Below are 18560 nucleotides of genomic sequence, written 5' to 3' on the forward strand. Positions count from 1 at the left end.
GCTACAAGCAATAAGATAATTACTATTACCAAGATTTAGCCCAGCTCAAGAAAACCCCTCCTATTACCAGAATGCCACAGTCCTAGGAAGATGGACATATTTTCTTAAGCTCTACTTTATTAAAGACTAATCAATTTTTTTTGCTCACTTTTTCCAAATTTTTTCTATTCTGTTTCAGAGACCACTGGCATGTCACTCTTTGATTAAGACCCTGTACAGGCAAGTCTCCTGTGTAGCTTCCCTCCTTCTGTTCTCCTGTGACTTCTTTACATCTGAATTTGCTTCTCTCTTCACTTTAGAAACTGAAATTTGAACCTATTAAGAACATTCCAGTCTTTACCCTCTTCTACAAGGTGGTGTTTCTTGTAGCCACTATATCTGCAAGGCAAGTGTGTGAACTGGGACCCTCTTTCTGTTTTTTGCATAGGGACAAGATGGTTTTTCAGTCCACGACTTCCTTCTTGCCTAAGGCAGGCCAAAGATAACACAATTTTTAAAGTTGTTTGCCAGTGTCCAGGGCTCAAGTCCTGCGGGAACGCGTGGGAACGGAGTTCCTGTACTTTTTTCACAGCAGGAACGCAGTTCCCTTTGCAGGACTAGAGCAGCTGAGCCGCCTGAGCCAATCCTTCACTAAGCGACGATGCCCAGCTCGAGTCACTTTTAGGGGCAGGCGAACCTTAATAATCCTTTATGTTACTGGTCGCTTCCTGTATATGGATTCATAAGGTAGTGTACGGGTATTCCATCACTTCTTCGATGCCGCAATGTCTTCTGGGAGCTTTTGTCATTGTTCCCAGGAGACATTGCGGAGGTCTGCCGCGAGTTATTGCGGGATTTAGAAAGAACTTGCTTCTTTCTAAATCCCACGATAACTTGCCGCAGACCTCCGCAAAGAAAAAAACATGCCGTTTAGTAATTATGCATATGAGCGTATCATTTATTTATTTTTGGTGGGGGATTGGATCTTGGGTGGGAGTTCCCACACTTTTTTCCCCAGGACTTGACCCCTGCCAGTGTCAAATTCTCCTGCAGGCGGCAGTTTAACCTGAAAATGTAAGCCCCCGTTCACACCTAGGCGTATATACGCCTGTAGTGCGACGCCGCTGCAGCCCCGAGACGCCAGAGGGATGATTTAACATGCACCTCTATGGAGATGGTTCACATCTCCACGCCGAACGCCGAACGCCGTACGCCTGCCGCCTGAAAAAAAGTCCCGGACCTTTTTTCAGGCGGCTTTCGGCGTTCGGCATAGGAGATGTGAACCATCTCCATAGAGGGGGTGAAGGCTGCATTCACAATCGCGGCGTTTTGTCGCCGCAAATTGCGGTACAAAACGCTGCTATTTGTCGCCGCAGTTCGCGGGACAAAACGCCGCGATTTTGTACGCCGAGGTGTGAATGCAGCCTTTGGCTTCCTTTCTTTCTCGATAGACTCCAAGAAAAGAGTGAATAGAATTCTTTTTTACATCATTAAACCAATATTTATTCATTTCATCTATTCAACAACGTTCATATTTTCCTTCCAGTCTCCCATCTGTCTACAACCTACATAAAATAGCAATAAATGCGGTATTACATGCTGTTCATACTCACTCACTATGAGATTTGTTTTCTGTAATCTGCACACAAAAAAATGGTTGATCCTGCTGCTCTCTATCTCCAATTCATCTAGGGGTTTTGCAGAGCAGTTTTGGCAGCTCTACACATGCTCAGTTTTTAGTGGGTTTCTATGCTGAGCATTTCCTCCCTATCACATCTGAGCAGCCCACATGTCTTCTCCTCCATGCCCAGCTGAAAACAATTTGGGTGGGATATTACATGTAGATTGATGGAGTTCTCACCTCCCTGTTATTCTAAGACATAGGCTGGAGGGGACATGACACAGTATGTGACTGGCATAAATCTGCCCACACCATGAGATTTGATTTCATATATATGTTTGTAAGACAATTTTAAACAGTTTATTCATAGATCCCAACTGTTCCTGATTTCAAGGCACTGTCCCTCTTCCGGAATAAAGTCCCTCTGTCCCTCTTTCCTCCTCATTTGTCCCTCATTTTAGTCTGATCTGCATAGTTGTATAGAAAATGCACTTTTTATCTTTCAAAAATGTCTAATGTTCTGCATTTATACATTTTAAAAGCCAGTATAAAGGAATAGTAGAGTAAAAAAAAAAAAAAAAACACTTGTGGGTTTAAAGCGTTTGTTATCCCGACATTTCATATTCCTGATATGTGCCTGCTGTACCATGTAGTTGTGTGAAAAAATATCCTGTTCTCATCGTATTGCTTCCTTTGTGTGGAATCTCTGGTGTTTCTGCCAGTCCCTCCGCTCTTTTAGAAACTGACCACACTAATCATAATAACCCCTGCGTGGTTAGTTCTCTAGCTGTGCTGTGAACTCAGCTTACTCTCCTCCAATGATCAAACTTGCCCTGACATTCCTTCTTCTCCCGCACAGCCTTTCACAGGAAAGCTCAGTGTGCTATTGCTTCTCCATCCCCTAGCTCACATGCAGCTGAGAACAAAGGGTATGTGATCACTTGGAAAAAGGAAAAAAAAAGCTATTTGAATTTTTTTATTTTTTTATATCTATACCCTAATGTTTTGCTTTTCATTTCTATTTTAAACTGAATGGGTTGTTTTACAAGGTGAGGGTTTACAATCACAATAACTAATCATTTTATTTTTATAATTCTCCTTTAAGGGGGGTGTGGCAGGGTGTGTGTCATATGCCTACATACTTTAGCTAATAGGTGTCCCTTGTTCCCATCTCACAAAGTTGGGAGGAATGGTTTATTGCTATTAATTTATTTTTACTCTGTATTCCAGAGGCAGGGTTTTTATTTTTTATTTTGAACATGTGACCAGCCACAGAGGACTAGAACTGGCAGGCGTAGCATTTTCCCTGAAACCCTCTGGCCGGAATGTACAGAGATGGAAGCCCGCGGCGCAGGAGGAAAAGTGCAGCATGCTGTATTTTAAACCTGGAAGTAAAGAGCAAAGATAAGAACATGTATAAAAAACATTAATCTTTCATTTCCAGTGCTGGAAAATGCAAATGGGTCTCTTTTATATCTGTTTTTTAATCCACTTTTTTTTTTTTATCTAGAAGAGGAAAGGAAGTCTTTTTTCTGATGTGCAGAAAAGTAACAATGTGGCATTTACCATCCTTGTAACCTTTAATTGTCTGTGCGGCGCGCTGACTCAGGGACGTCTCTACGCCAATCGAGACACCAATTTTGCTTTTATTCAATTACATTATTCAAATCAATGGACTGCATGACATTCTAGCATCATTTTTAGCAGGCTTTTCATGCTCCCAATCTTCAAGCAGCTACTAAATGATGTTCCCTGGACCTGCTTCTGCAGAATTCTCCTTACAAGGGGGGATGGACCAGGTTAAAGGAGAACAAACAAGCCATGTTATTCTTGCTATGGGAAAGCAGCATCCAATCAGGGCACCCTGAATGACATTGCATCTGCGTCCACTCACGGTTAGATCAGGAACTCCGGAGAGGAAATCCCCCCCTTACTAAACAATATTTTCCCCACTTGTCAATTGCTTCAGTAATTTACAGTAAATAAAAAATAGGGGCCTTCATTGGGTGTGGCTGGTGACAATGACACATCTTATTGGATCCATCATTGGGGACCCCACAGGGGCTAAAGAAAAGACCACATTGGTGCTGTGATACATTACGCTGAAGCATCCCACTGGTCGGCGGTGGGACACGACTGCAGCTGTGGATCACCAGTCTTGAATCCCAGATAAGGTGCCATGGGGGGTCACATAATAGATAGTTAATAAGGGTTTTTCCATATTCAGCCATAGGGAAGCTCTAAAGTGCCCCAAAACCAATACATTTAAATATAGTCTTTAGATGAGGTGGCTGCATTTGGTTTCCTTTTTCAAGTGAAGAACCTTTTTGTGATAGACTCAGCCGGGACAGAGGCTTTTTATACACTTGAGAAGGACATTCCCCCCTTTTGATCAGATTACCCTAACGATACAAACTGCACACAGGAATATAATTACAACAACAGACATATACTATAAACATGATATTAATTAACCCTCTGGATGACTCAGAGGTCTGGTCTTTCTAGGTCAGACTTGCCGTCTCCTAGCTCACAAACTACAATACACATTATCATAAGTATGAACACAGAACACCTTCAGACAATAGCAGAGTTCCATCCAAAAGTGATTCCTCCCCCCCCTCTGGTGCCACAATTCGGGCACCTATCGGGGGAGCAGGGACAGGATACGTGTCTTTGACAGGTATCCTTTCCCACCTCCGGGAGTCCAGGCCGCGGCCTGTGACATCAACGCGGGGCTCCCTCCCCTGGTCACCGGGCCAGTAGGAGAGATGAGCGGGCCTCTTGCATGTGCAGTAGGGTTTCCGGTGTGAAGCATGCTAAGAAACATTTGTCCGCTGGAAATCTGTCCGCTAGCCTGTACACACGATCGGATCTGTCCGCTGACACTGGTCCGCGGACCAGTTTCAGCGGACATGTCTGGTCGTGTGTACGAGGCCTCAGTGAACGTAACAAATACAAATTTATCCGAAATTACAAAGAAACCTGGAACTCAATAAAGGGCGGGCCGTTGTCCCAAGAAGCTCTCCTTCTGACTGCTGGCTTCCAATACCCTCCTACAGATCCCCATACTGGAGCACCACCTTCTGAAGCCTTCCCCACCAATCATGTAAGTACTATTTTTATATTAATGCTTCCACCGACCAGAAGCCCCTTCCCTCAGGACCTACATGAAAGGATTAACCCTTTCATGTAGGCCCTGCGTTCTTTTTTTCTCCTTTCTACTCTGGGCTTATCTTTTATTGCAGAGATTTCCTCTGTACCACTCCTGATCCTGTGACACCCAATTATCATAACAGGAAGTGAGTGAAAATCTCAGCGGGGACATTTACAGCCTGAACAAAGTTCTAAACCTTCTTAAAATAGATAACACAGGCTCTTAAAAAATTGAAGAATGCGGCAAACTGCATAATGCCGAAACCAGTGGCGGTGTGTCCATTAAGAGCGCATGGGCGCCACCCCCCACTGCCATGCCACCCCCCTCTGCCATGCCACCCCATGTAAAATAGATAGATTATATGCATTGCATGAATCTATCCAATGATCCGCTGTAGCCACCCCCTATTCAGGCGTGCGACTGATTTTCAGACGTCGGGCACCTGAAATACAGCAGATGTTTTTTTTTTTCAGGACCTACATAGAGCCATAGGCTTAAACAAAGGTGGACGTGGGGCGCAGAGCATTGCGTTTGGAGCTCACCCAAGTGTGTTAGAAAAGCAAATTAATATTTGCTTTTCTAACACTGAACCGCCTCTCCGCAAATCAGGATACGTGGGTCTAATACCCGTCACCTGATTGGCTGGAGGCACAGGCATCCCTATTGGAAGCCTAGCAGAAACGGAAGAAGAGACGCACGGGAACCATGGAGGATGCAGGAGCCGTCGTCTGACCTGTTGCATGTCCCACAGCTCGCCGCCACTGCCTGACCCACCACCGGATGGGGTAAGTGCTGGTCAGGCAGCGGGCGGGCCTGCAGGCAGCGGGGTTCATATGATGAGCAGAGAGGCTGCATATTACGGACACAGAGGCTGCATATGATGGACACAGAGGCTGCATATGATGGCCACAGAGGCTGCATATGATGGCCACAGTAGCTGCATTTTTTTGGCACAGTGGCTGCATTTTATGGGCACAGTAGCTGCATTTTATTGGCACAGTAGCTGCATTTTATTGGCATAGTGGCTGCATTTTATGGGCACAGTGGCTGCATTTGATGGGCGCGTGGCTGCATTTGATGGGCACAGTGGCTGCAGTGGCTGCATTTTATGGGGCACAATGGCTGCATTTTATGGGGCACAATGGCTGCATATGATGGGCACAGTGAGGCTGTAATTTATGTGTTTTTTTTGTTTGTTTGCGCCACCCAAAAAATTTTGAGCACCAGCCGCCACTGGCCAAAACGCATGTGAAGAATATCAATAAAATAATGACACAGAATGCTCCTGCCATTCTTGTGCAGTCTTAGCGCAGAAAGAACTATGGATGGATTTGCTCATTTTAGAAGCTTTTCCTTTCCTCCATGAAGCCGGAGTTACAATACAGTTGTCTTCATCCAGCAAATCGCAGTTTGGTTTCCTTCTTGGAGCAAGGGACGGCAGATTGCTGGACTGTAAAGTGAGTGTCTCCATTCTCAAACTGCAGACCCATCAGAGACCATTGAAGCCACCATCACATGCAAATGAACAAAAGGCCTGAAACATGACTCGGGATCGGGGCAGTGACCCTTTGTCCACAGTACCAAAAAGGCGCTGAATGACATTGTGGTCTGACCCGGCTGCTGGTATATCCTGTTACCAGAGATGACAAGGCGATAAGAAACCTGATGCGGCGTAAGTCTGCGCTTGCTGGCAATGCCATGGGACAGGTAGAGAGCCATGGAGAGCCTGTCACTGGGACAAAATACAGACATCTGCACTATATATGCAGCATAGGATCTAGTGACATTGGCACTGTATAGAAAGGTACCCTGGCATACTCATGTGATGACAGCTGACAGCTTTGAAATGAATACAATCTTATCCAAAACTTTAAGGTACACTGCAGGAGTTATATATCCCTACCGCAGATCTTTGCCTGCTTCTGTTCTGTAGATACTGAGATAAACCAGTTCCATGCACCTGAATGCTGAGTGGTAGAGTTCACATACACTATATTATCAAAAGTATTGGGACGCCTGCCTTTTCACGCACATGAACTTTAAAGGCATCCCAGTCTTAGTCTGTAGGGTTCAATATTGAGTTGGCCCACTCTTTGCAGCTATACCAGCTTCAAACAGACAGATTTCTCACCGCTCCAGGTGAGCCCCGTAAGCAATCAAGGGCTGTTGAACTACCAAGGTGCTGGCAATGCTGATGATAGCAAATAGAAAAACGAAAACTAGATAGCCGCACTCCAAAATAACTTAACTGTACAAACACAGTCACTGCAACCAACAGAAAACAGGATGGCCGACGCGTTTCGCATTTACAGTTAGTGCTTAGTCATGGCTGAGCACTAACTGTAAGTGCGAAACGCGTCGGCCATCCTGTTTTCTGTTGGTTGCAGTGACTGTGTTTGTACAGTTGAAAAATAAAGACTTTTTTAAGTTATTTTGGAGTGCGGCTATCCAGTTTTCGTTTTTCTATTTGCTATAACAGCTTCAACTCTTCTGCGAAGGCTGTCCACAAGGTTTAGGTGTGTGTCTATGGGAATGTCTGAGCATTCTTCCAGAAGCGCATTTGTGAGGTCAGGCACTGATGTGGATGAGAAGGCTTGTCTCGCAGTCTCCACTCAAATTCATCCCAAAGGTGTCCTACTGGGTTGAGGTCAGGAATCTGTGCAGGTCAGTCAAGTTCCTCCACCCCAAACTTGCTCATCCATGTCTTTATGGATTTTGTTTATGCACTGGTGCACAGTCATGTTGAAACAGAAAGGACCATCCCCAAACTGTTCCCACAAAGTTGGGAGCATGAAATTGTCCAAAATGTCTTAAGAGTTCCCTTCACTGGAACTAATGCCGCGTACACACGGTCGTTTTTTGTGATGAAATAAAACAACGTTTTTTATCATGAAACAAAACGACGTTTTTCAAACTTCATTTTAAAAAACGACGTTGCCTACACACCATCGTTTTTTCAAAATGCTCTAGCAAAGCGCGGTTACGTTCAGCACGTACGACGGCACTCTGTTCCATTTAAACTCCAGTGATAACTTGCTTCTGAGCAGGCGCGGGTTTAAAAACGTTGTTTTAAACGTTGTTTTAAACGTCGTTTTACCCACACACTATCATTTTAAATGACACAAAAAACATCGTTTTGAAAAACGACATAAAAAATTGAAGCATGTTCGATTTTTTTTTTGTCGTTTTTCAGAAGACATAAAACGACGTTTTCCCCACACACGGTCATTTTAAATGACGTTTTTAAAAATGTCGGTTTTTTCATCACAAAAAAACGACCGTGTGTACGCGGCATTAGGGGCCAAGGCCAACCCCTGAAAAACAAACCCCACACCATATTACCCCCTTCACCAAATGATTAGGACCAGTGCACAAAGCAAGGTCCATAAAGACATGGATGAGCGAGTTTGGAATGGAGAACCTGGCCTGCACAGAGTCCTGACCTGAACCCGAAAGAACACCTTCGGAATGAATTAGAGTGGAGACTGCGAGCCAGGCCTTCTCCTCCACATCAGTGCCTGACCTCACAAATGCGCTTCTAGAAGAACGATCAAACATTCCCATAGACACTCCTAAACCTTGTGGACAGCTTTTCCAGAAGAATTGAAGCTGTCATAGCTGCAAAGGGTGGGCAACTCAATATTGTACCCTACGGACTAAGACTGGGATGCCATTAAAGTTCATGTGCGTGTAAAGACAGGTGTCCCAATACTTTTGGTAATATAGTGTATAATCAAAAACTCTTCAGTAATGTAAAAGAAATACTGTATACCTTAGAACTGCAGAACTCTCTGAGAACTTTATGATGAAATCCTGAGGGTATGGAAGAAGCATTATTATTTGGCATCAGTCTGGGCAGAAAAGCAGTTACCGGAGCGAGAGATGAGATTTCTCGGAAGTCCTGTCTACAAAGTGAGTACTGTTGCCATGGTTGGAAGGATATGAAATGGGGACAATGGCCATTCTGTTGCAGGCTTGACAGATGAACTCATCTTTTGAGATTTCAAGAAAGCAGCATTACATGACAGACCAATCAATGGGCTGCTCAACGGAAGGCAACTGCTTAAAGCTCCATTATAAATAAAATCAAGACAACCCATTATTTATTAAAAAGACATTCCGCCTAGACAGAAGCAGAGTACTGTATACTATGATATTGTTCTATGCCAGTATGAAGCACCACGTGCCACAGACAGCTGGCACACAAGGAGTTACCAAACAATGTCTAAACAATCAAATTATAGGGGAAATGCGCCAACAGCGCGTTCACAGAGAGCTGTTAGTGGACTCTGATGGCAGAGAGGGGTCATTAAACTGAAGTCCTATGACAATCGGGCACTAATTGTGCCATCTGCCAATCCATTCTGGGACCACGTAAAGAGTACCACACACTCTGTGAATGGAGCGGTCACAATCTTAACCTGACCTTCATACACCGAGCAAATGAAGGACAAACAGCTGCTTTTCTATAGATATTCATGTTAATGGGATTACATTATTGTAAAATCCATTGCTCCTGTGCATAGTTTGGACACGTGGAGGCTGCCATATTTACACTTTATTTACATATGCAGGCTCTGCTTCTTCTGTAATCGTTCTACATAGTGGGCTGGATTCAGAAAGATCAGCGGATCTTTCTTCTGGCGTAACGTATCTCAGATACGTTACGCCACCGTAAATTTGGCCGCAAGTTCGGTATTCAGAAAGAACTTGCGCCCTAAGTTACGGCGGCGTAACGTATGTGGGCCGGCGTAAGCCCGCCTAATTCAAATGGGGATGTTGTGGGCGTGTTTTACTTAAATTTAACATGACCCCGCGTATTTTAAGTTTTTTGTGAACGGCGCATGCATGTTCGCGAAAAAATCCCAGTGCGCATGCTCAAAATTACGCCGCAAGTCGTCATTGCTTTAGACGTGAACGTAACTTGCGTACAGCCCTATTCAAGAACGACTTACGCAAACGACGTAAAAATTTCAAAATTCAGCGCGGGAACGACGTCCATACTTAACTTTAGCTACGCCTCATATAGCAGGGGTAACTTTACGCCCAAAAAAGCCTAACGTAAATGACGTAAAAAAATGCGCCGGCCGGACGTACGTTTCTGAATCGGCGTAAATACCTAATTAGCATATTCCTCGCGTAACTATACGGAAGCGCCACCTAGCGGCCAGCGTAAATATGCAGCCTAAGATACGACGGTGTAAGACACTTACGCCAGTCGGATCTTAGGGAAATCTATGCGTAACTGATTCTATGAATCAGGCGCATAGATACGACGCCGCAACTCAGAGATACGACGGCGTATCCGGAGATACGCCGTCGTATCTCGTTTCTGAATCCAGCCCAGGGACTGTGATTTTTTATTCCTCTTCTTATTTAACCACTTCCCTACCGTAGGACGTCATATGACGTCCTGGACTTTAGGGGGTATATCTGAATGATTTCTGCAGCTACAGGCATCATTCAGATATCCTACTCCTCTGCAGGCGATTCTGCGCACCGTAAGAATGATCAAAGTGCCAGTTCTGCCGCTTGTTAGTTCTTATAGGCGGCAGGAGGGGACGTCCCCACCCTCCCGCCGCCATCCGGTGCTTCTCTGGGCTCTCTCGTGCCATCGGGGGCCTGGAAAACGAATCAGCCGGATGAGAACCATAGAGATTTCTGGTCGGAGGCCTGGGCGCGACGTTATGACACGGCGTACCCGGAAGTAAACGGCTGTCAGCATGAGCTCTGTGATTTTTTTTCACAATCTCATGCTTTCCAGCCTGGAGGAGAGATGTGTGGTCTTATTGACCCTGCATATTTCCATAAAGTGGACCTGTCACTAACAATTCCTATTACAAGGGATGTTTACATTCCTTGTAATAGGAATAAAAGTGATCAAAAAAAGAAGTAAAATAAAGTGTAAAAAAAAAAAAAAAAGAAGTAAAATAAAAAAATGTACTAAAAAAAAAAAATGGAAATGCCCCTGTCCCTGGTAGCTCGTGCTCAGATGCAAACGCACACGTAAGTCCCGCCCACATATATAAACGGTGTTCAAACCACACATGTGAAGTATCACCACGTGCGTTAGAGCGTGTGCAACAATTCTAGCACTAGACCTTCTCTCCAACTCCAAACTTGTAACCTGTAAAAAAAATTAAAGCGTTGCCTATGGAGATTTTTAAGTACCGAAGTTTGGCGCCATTCCATGAGTGTGCGCAATTTTAAAGCGTGACAAGTTAGGTATCTATTTACTCGGCGTAACATCATCTTTCACAATATACAAAAACATTGGGCTAACTTTACGATTTTGTTATTTTTTTAATTCATGAAACCGTGTTTTTTACCACAAAATGATTGCGCACATACCTTGTGAGATAAAAAGTTGCAATGACCGCCACTTTATTCCCTAGGGTGTCTGCTAATATATATATATAATGTTTGGGGGTTCTGAGTAATTTTCTAGCAAAAAATTATGATTTTTACATGAAGGAGAGAAGTGCCAGAATTGGCCTGGTAGGGAAGTGGTTAAAACAACCGACTATTTATTATGTTGACCAGGGAGGTAAATGCAAACCTGTATATGAAATAGAATAAATGAAATATGGTACAGCAAACCTGTAACAAAGGGCAACATTGTAGTAAAAATGACCTTTACTTAGTTATCACAATAATAATTATTATTGCGTACTCTCATCGAAAGCACAATATTATTTCCCTGTATATAGGGAAGTATTCCAAGTATTAACCATTTCTATATTGCCTGCACATTCTTCTCGAACCTCTTGTTTACAAGTAATAGCTCTAAGTGTCGGTGTAATAAAAAAAAAACTTGACTCATGCAGAACCTCGACCGTGTCACTTCCGGTGCTGCTACGTTAGCAAACAGCTGTCCGCTGGGCTTTACCGCGCATGCGCGACTTCACCGCTGTGCAGACGCTATTTTTGGGTCCAGATCTGCATGAGTCAAGATTTTTTTTTATTACACCGGTTCACATTTTTGCCCTGCGAATTCGGTGAAAATTTAAAGAGGTACGCGGTGCAAATTCGCATTGCGAATTCTGCTTGCCATGTGCGATTTCTTTGTGAACATAGTGTGAGGGGAGTGGTCACATCTGCGATTTTATTTTCTATAAAACCTAGGCAAAAAAAGAAAAAAAAAATTGAAGTTATGTGAACACTGCACTGTGATTTCAATCTGGTGCCAAGTCTATGGAGCTGAAATTCGCACCGCGTTAAACTCACACAGGACCATTTTTTGATCTGGATCAAATTCGCACTGCATATATGGGAACAGCCTTCATTGGAAAGCGGGAGTTCACCCATAAAAAAACTTTTACCCTTAGATTGATGCTCATTTTGTCTAGGGGAATCGGCTAGCTGTTTTAAAATCAAAGCTGTACTTACCGTTGTAGAGAGCGATCTTCTCCGCCGCTTCCGGGTATGGTCTTCGGGACTGGGCGTTCCTATTTTGATTGACAGTCTTCCGACAGGCTTCCGACGGTCGCATACATCGCGTCACGAGTAGCCCGAAAGAAGCCGAACGTCGGTGCGGCTCTATACGGCGCCTGCGCACCGACGTTCGGCTACTTTCGGAAAATCGTGACGCGATGGATGCGACCGTCGGAAGCCTGTCAATCAAAATAGGAACGCCCAGTCCTGCAGCCCATACCCGGAAGCGGCGGAGAAGATCACTCTCTACAACGGTAAGTACAGCTTTGATTTTAAAACAACTACCCGATTCCCCTAGACAAAATGAGCATCAATCTAATGTTAAAAAATGTTAGTTCCGGGTGAACCTCCACTTTAAGAAGATCACTTAAGTGGACAGCTTTACAGTCCTTCATACATAATTTAGCTAATATTCATCTTACATCTATATGTGCTTAAAGTTGCTCTGTCGCTAAAATCAAGCTCTGAATAAAAGATCCTAATGCAACAAGGTTAGCAAATATTTATTTCTCTCTTGCTGCCTGGAAATACCCCTGTAAAAGATAATGCTGCCTGAAGGCTCTTCTGAAACTGAGACTTATGAGAGTGTCAGATTCCTGGTCCCCCTGCTGCACTAAATGGTTCATCTCACCTTCCCCTACCTTAGTACTGTGTCCTGTAGTGCTGTAGGGTCAGTGGGAGGAACTACTGAGGGGAGCAGGGGACCAGGAGATCGACAGCCCTTGGAAGAGTCTACAGGTGATGATTTACTTCATTATGCCGCGTACACACGATCGGAATTTCCGATGAAAAAAGACTGATGGACTTTTCTTATTGGAAATTCCGATTGTGTGTGGGCCCCATCTGACTTTTTTCATCAGTGTTTAGAAATAGAACATTTTTTTTTTTTTCGATGGAAAAAAAAAACCGATAGGAAATTCCTATCATCTGTGTGCAACTCCGCCGGAAAAAAACCTCACGCATGCTCAGAATCAAGTCGACGTATGTTTGGAAGCATTGAAATTCATTTTTCTCGGCTCATCGTAGTGTTTTACGTCACCGCGTTTTGGAAGGTCGGAATTTGGTCTGACAGTGTGTATGCAAGACAGCTTGAACGAAATTCCAACAAAAAATTCCATCGGATTTTAGGCCATCGGAAATTCCGATCGTGTGTACGATCTCATATACTGTACATTTCTCATGTACAATACATTTCTCATATACTGTATACAGTATATTTCATACCTCCCAACATTTTGAGATAGGAATGAAGGACACCTACTAACAAACGTACCCTGTTTCCCCAAAAATAGGTATGTAGGCATAGGACACGCCCCCTGCCACACCCCCTTAAAGGAGAATTAACCAAAAAAAAATTAAATCCACAAGTGCTTTTTTTTAACCACTACTATTCCATTATATTGACTTTTAAAATGTACAAATGCAGCAGTTTAGAATTTGGATGAAAGATTTAGCCCTGGGAAACAGTTTTTGAAAGATAAAAAGTACATTTTATATACAACTATATAGATCAGACAAAAATGAGGGACACGTGATGAGGAAAGAGGGACAGAGGGACATTGCTCCAAATCAGGGACAGTCCCTCGAAATCAGGGACAGTTGGGAGCTCTGTATATTTATATATACTGTACACTGTATGCATACAATTTTTCAGAAATGCTCTACTTTTAGTCCCTGATTTCCAGTCAGTGACTTTGCCTAGGCTGGAACGATGCCATCAGTCTTTTAAAGGCAGTATTAATCTTTTCATCAGTCTCCTCTTCCCCAGTGATCACTCAGACTGCACAATGTAACTTTGCAGCAAGTCATAGGGTGACCGGATAAAGCAGGGGGGCTAATCCGTGTCAGACATCTGTGTGCACAGCCAAGAACTGCACAGGCACCAGGATTTACATAATAGTAACAGTGGGCCAGATTCTCAAAAGAGTTACGACGGTGTATCTCAGGAAACACCGTCGTATCTCTGTTTTTGGCCCCGGGTATCTATGCGAGTGATTCCTAGAATCATTTACGCATAGATACGGCGTAGATCCGACAGGTGTAAGTCACTTACACCGTCGGATCTTAGATGTAATTCGACGCTGGCCGCTAGGTGGCGTTTACGTTCAGTTCTCATTTGACTATGCAAATGAGCCTGATACGCCGATTCCCGAACGGCCTTTGTTTTGTAGTCGTCGCTTACATCGTTTCCGTAAGCGTAAGGTTACCCCTGCTATATGAGGGGTAACCTTACGCCAGTCCGCCGTATGCCATGTTAAGTATGGCGTCGGGTCAGCGTCGTCTTTTTCCGTCATTTTACTAAGTCGTCCGCGAATACGACTTTACGTCAATGACGCTCACGTCGGCGTCATTGACGTTTTCCGTCGTGAGCTGGAGCATGCGCACTGGGCTCTTTTTCCGCCCGGCGCATGCGCAGTTCGATCGGCGCGGGGGCGCGCTTAATTTGAATACAAGCCGCCCCCCTTGAATTACGCGGCCATACGCCGGGCCATTTACACTACGCCGCCGCAAATTATGGAGCAAGTGCTTGGAGAATACGGCACTTGCTCCAGTAAGTTGCGGTGGCGTGGTGTAAATGGCTTACACTACGCCAACGCCGATTCTTTGAGAATCTGGCCCAGTATCTGACCCTGAATGATGTCTGAGCAAAGATGGCTGTGTCCTTATAGAGAGAAAAGCAGATGAAAGCATTGTCATGGGACTACTGTAATATCTGTGAGAGGTAACAAAGACCTGGATACACATTACTTTGTATACACACACTACCATGAAAAATATGTATGGAACTAGGTTCACTTTAACATCAAATTAGGAAGTTCTGTATTCCTTGAAGGCAGCATAGTACATCCTGATATTTCCCTTTAATGCAGGACTTGGGACAAATGAATGTGCTGCACCATCAGCACTGCCTGGGCATGGAGGGGCAATGCTTTTAGGTAAAGGAGGTCCTCAACTGCCCACAAGGGGACATGGTGCCTTAATGGTTGGCCATCATTCCTGCATCTTTGATATTTCATAATTAATGAAGATGGTGTGGGCTGTACCTACACCCTGGCCTTTGTTTTGTAACTCCTTACGTGCCAGTCAGTCACCTCTATGTAGGTGAACACCAGCCGGTAAGCTGTGATCCAGCAGAATGAACAGAATTGGCGCCAGAAGTGCTCTGGCTGTCTACAAATCAGGTTTAGCGGGAAGGCTGGTCTCTTACTAAGGTTCATCAGATAACACGTGTAGATATATATAGGATGTGACCGCAGCTACTAATCCTCCTCCACCATCAGCATCCCTGTGATCTATAATGTTTGATTACAAGCCAAACACAAAATCTGTTCAAATAAAGCGATTTTTAAAGCAGAAGTGTGACCGGCAGTATTTGTAGAGTAGATGCAAAGGTACAAAATATTCCCCTTTCCATGTATAATAATATTAGCTCAAGCCCCCGACCATTAAGTCAAGATGCAACCATCTTACGCCATGTTATATTGGCCAGAAACCTGGCAAAGGGCAAATAACAATAGTTAATCTCTCAAAGTTCATAGGTGGTCGTGCCACCGGTCCTTTCCTTCCCAGGCAACCCGCTCTACTGCCTTCTACTAGTAAAAGGTCTGTCATGGGGCAATGGAACACAAAGGACTTTTAGGACATCATGGGAGAGCTACGATTTATAAATCTGGCACCTGTAATAGAGAGGCACGGAGCAAACGATGGAGATTTTGGATGTTTTGTAAGAAAAGGAAGAGTTGGAAGCAATATGTTAAGGCAGAAAATGTCATAGTGTTCTTACCTGGAGACCCTTGGAGAGGGGGCAGAATAGCACCAAGTGCACAAACCTTCGTAGCTTCCTCATCCTCGTAAATCATGGGCACTTTTCCAATGGTGAGATGTTAGGGCATAGATGCCCTTTTAGGTGGCCTCTATGGGGGAACACTCAAGGGTAATCATCCATAGTTTGCTAAAAAATAAATAAAAAATCTTTGAAATTTGTGGTGCCCAAGTCTTGAGGAAGCCCAGGGTTTACTTTTCTTGCCTTATCTGTTCCACGTGGAAGAATCCTCCTTTGGCCATTCTCAGGCTTTGGACCCTGTTGGCAGGCTTACACCGGGGGGCTGCAGGAGGTGAACCCCTCTTCTTTGTATCCTTAGCAGGGCACCCCAGCAACACTCCTTTTCGCAGTGCCCACCGATGAGGCTGTCTATTCAATACACAGAGGCAATGTTTATCTCTGGCTAGTCAGGGGGCTCCGTGTCCCCCTCTCAGGCATTTGCTGGGTTTAGTTCTCTTACTGTTTGCGAAAGGATTGTAGTTCTTTTCAAAGCCTCCCCAGGAGAGATTTCCAGTTTGGGGTAGCCGGTGGTCACTGTGGAATGGCTGTCAAGGTCTGCTCCTTCTGCGGCTCAAATTCCCCTTCTTGGTGCTGTAATGAATAAGAGGGGGCTATTCCAAAATGATTTCTCTGTACTAATGCGACCCTCGAAAAAACTCCGTCTGCCTGTTTCTGGATCATTTAGGGCACCCTAATTATTTTCTTTTTCACTCTTATCTTTCCCAAGTCACAGGAATGCCCGTTTTCTACCAAGTCATTCGATTTCCTTCTGCACACACAGGACACCCTGTGTTCTCTGATTCATAACTCTACCCATCAGCCTTTTTCAGTGATGTCCCAGCCTTGGGCATATTGACCCCCTCCCCTGTAAGCCCCCTGCTGACCCTTTACACCTTCTTCTGTTAACCCTAACTAAGCCCTGTCAAGCTTTGCTCACCCAGGGTAACGTTCCTATACCCTGTGCACCCCTGCTTGTACCCCCAGTACCCACCTTCCTCTCATGTAGGACATTTTATAATTCCTCATTACCCAGGAAACCTTATATGCCCCTCTCCTCACCGAGAACACCCCATATAACAGCTTCTCACCCAGGACCCCTTGAATTGCCCCTTGCTCCTCACCTAGGACACGCTGGAAGTCCACAGATAGTCAAAATTCCCCTTTTATTCAACAAGCTCACCTACGACACCCTAAATACCCCCTCCTCCTAATACGTATTCCCTCTACACCCCCTCTGATCACTTAGCACATCATGTACACCCACCATCAGCCCACCTAACACACACTCACACTGCTCTCATCCCCCCAGCTCCTATGTATGCAGCCAGTGATGGTCCTCAGCTCAGCAGCTCCATGATGATTGCAGCCCCCTCCTCCTCCACTCTCCTCCCCTGTTTGATAACAATGATGATGATGATGGAGATAATCTCTATTACAACCGGTCCAGTGCCGCTCTCTATCCCCGGTGGTGGGTGTCTTCTCCCCGGTATCCAGCTGGATGCTCTGCACACTGCTGCACCAGCTCCATCCTCCTAGACACACACTGCTCTGCTTCTTAAAGGGAAGGATTTGTGTCTGCCGACAATAAACCAATCACAGGAGGAGGAGCAGGTGCAGGCTGTGCATCTCCAGCCTCAGATGCTGCAGAACCTCTTTCTAGCCAGGAGGAGCTCACTGTGCACCTTCAGATGCTACATATCCTCTTTCCTATCACACAGCATCAGTCACCGTGCCAGGGGGCGATTGCCTAAATGCATATGGTGATTTCTATAGGGGCTGAGAGGCCAGAGGAAGGGGTGAAGTCATATTATCCTGCCACTTCTATAAAGAATACAATACAATATGATATAATTCTAATAGAGATCTTCTTACAAATAATATAATATTTCTGATTATTTTGCATTAGAGTCCCATTATAGTATTAGAAATATTACTACATTTTATTTAGCATTAGCTCACCTTTTGCATGTTATTATTTAACAGTTTTTTTTTTTTTAACACATCAAGATACAAAAAATAAAAATACCAAAAAAGGCGGTAAATGTCACATAAGTTTTTTTTTTTTTTTTTTACCTTTGCAGACGTTTTGAATAAGCCCATAAAGCCTCGTACACACGATCAGTCCATCCGATGAGAACGGTTTGAAGGACCGTTGTCATCGGTTAACCGATGAAGCTGACTGATGGTCCGTTGTGCGGACACACCATCAGTTCAAAAACCGATCTTGTCAGAACGCAGTGACGTAAAACATAACGACGTGCTGAAAAAAACGAAGTTCAATGCTTCCAAGAATGCGTCAACTTGATTCTGAGTATGCGCGGGTTTTTAACCGATGCTTTTGCATACTAACGATCGGTTTTGACCTATAGGTTAGGCGTCCATCGGTTCAATATTAAAGCAAGTTCTAATTTTTTTGAGCGAAGGTTAAAAAACCTATGGGGCCTACACACGATTGGTTTAAACTGATGAAAACGGTCCTTCAGACCATTGTCCTCTGGCGATCCTATCGTGTGTACGAGGCCTAAGGGTTATATTTGCTGCTATGG

At 44.4% G+C, this 18560-nt stretch overlaps 1 protein-coding gene across 1 annotated transcript in view; it reads right to left on the minus strand.

The window, feature by feature from the left end:
* Window positions 1–17574, minus strand: part of DIPK1B (divergent protein kinase domain 1B) — a 139020-nt gene extending 121446 nt beyond the window's left edge. Inside the window, exon 1 of the mRNA XM_040324104.1 lies at window positions 15976–17574. Coding sequence (XP_040180038.1) covers window positions 15976–16038 — 63 coding nt within the window. The 5' untranslated portion in view covers window positions 16039–17574. The remainder of the gene's footprint in view (window positions 1–15975) is intronic.
* Window positions 17575–18560: the final 986 nt, after the last annotated feature.

The sequence above is a fragment of the Rana temporaria genome, chromosome 9 (assembly GCF_905171775.1).
Source record: "Rana temporaria chromosome 9, aRanTem1.1, whole genome shotgun sequence".
NCBI classification, from domain to species: domain Eukaryota; kingdom Metazoa; phylum Chordata; class Amphibia; order Anura; family Ranidae; genus Rana; species Rana temporaria.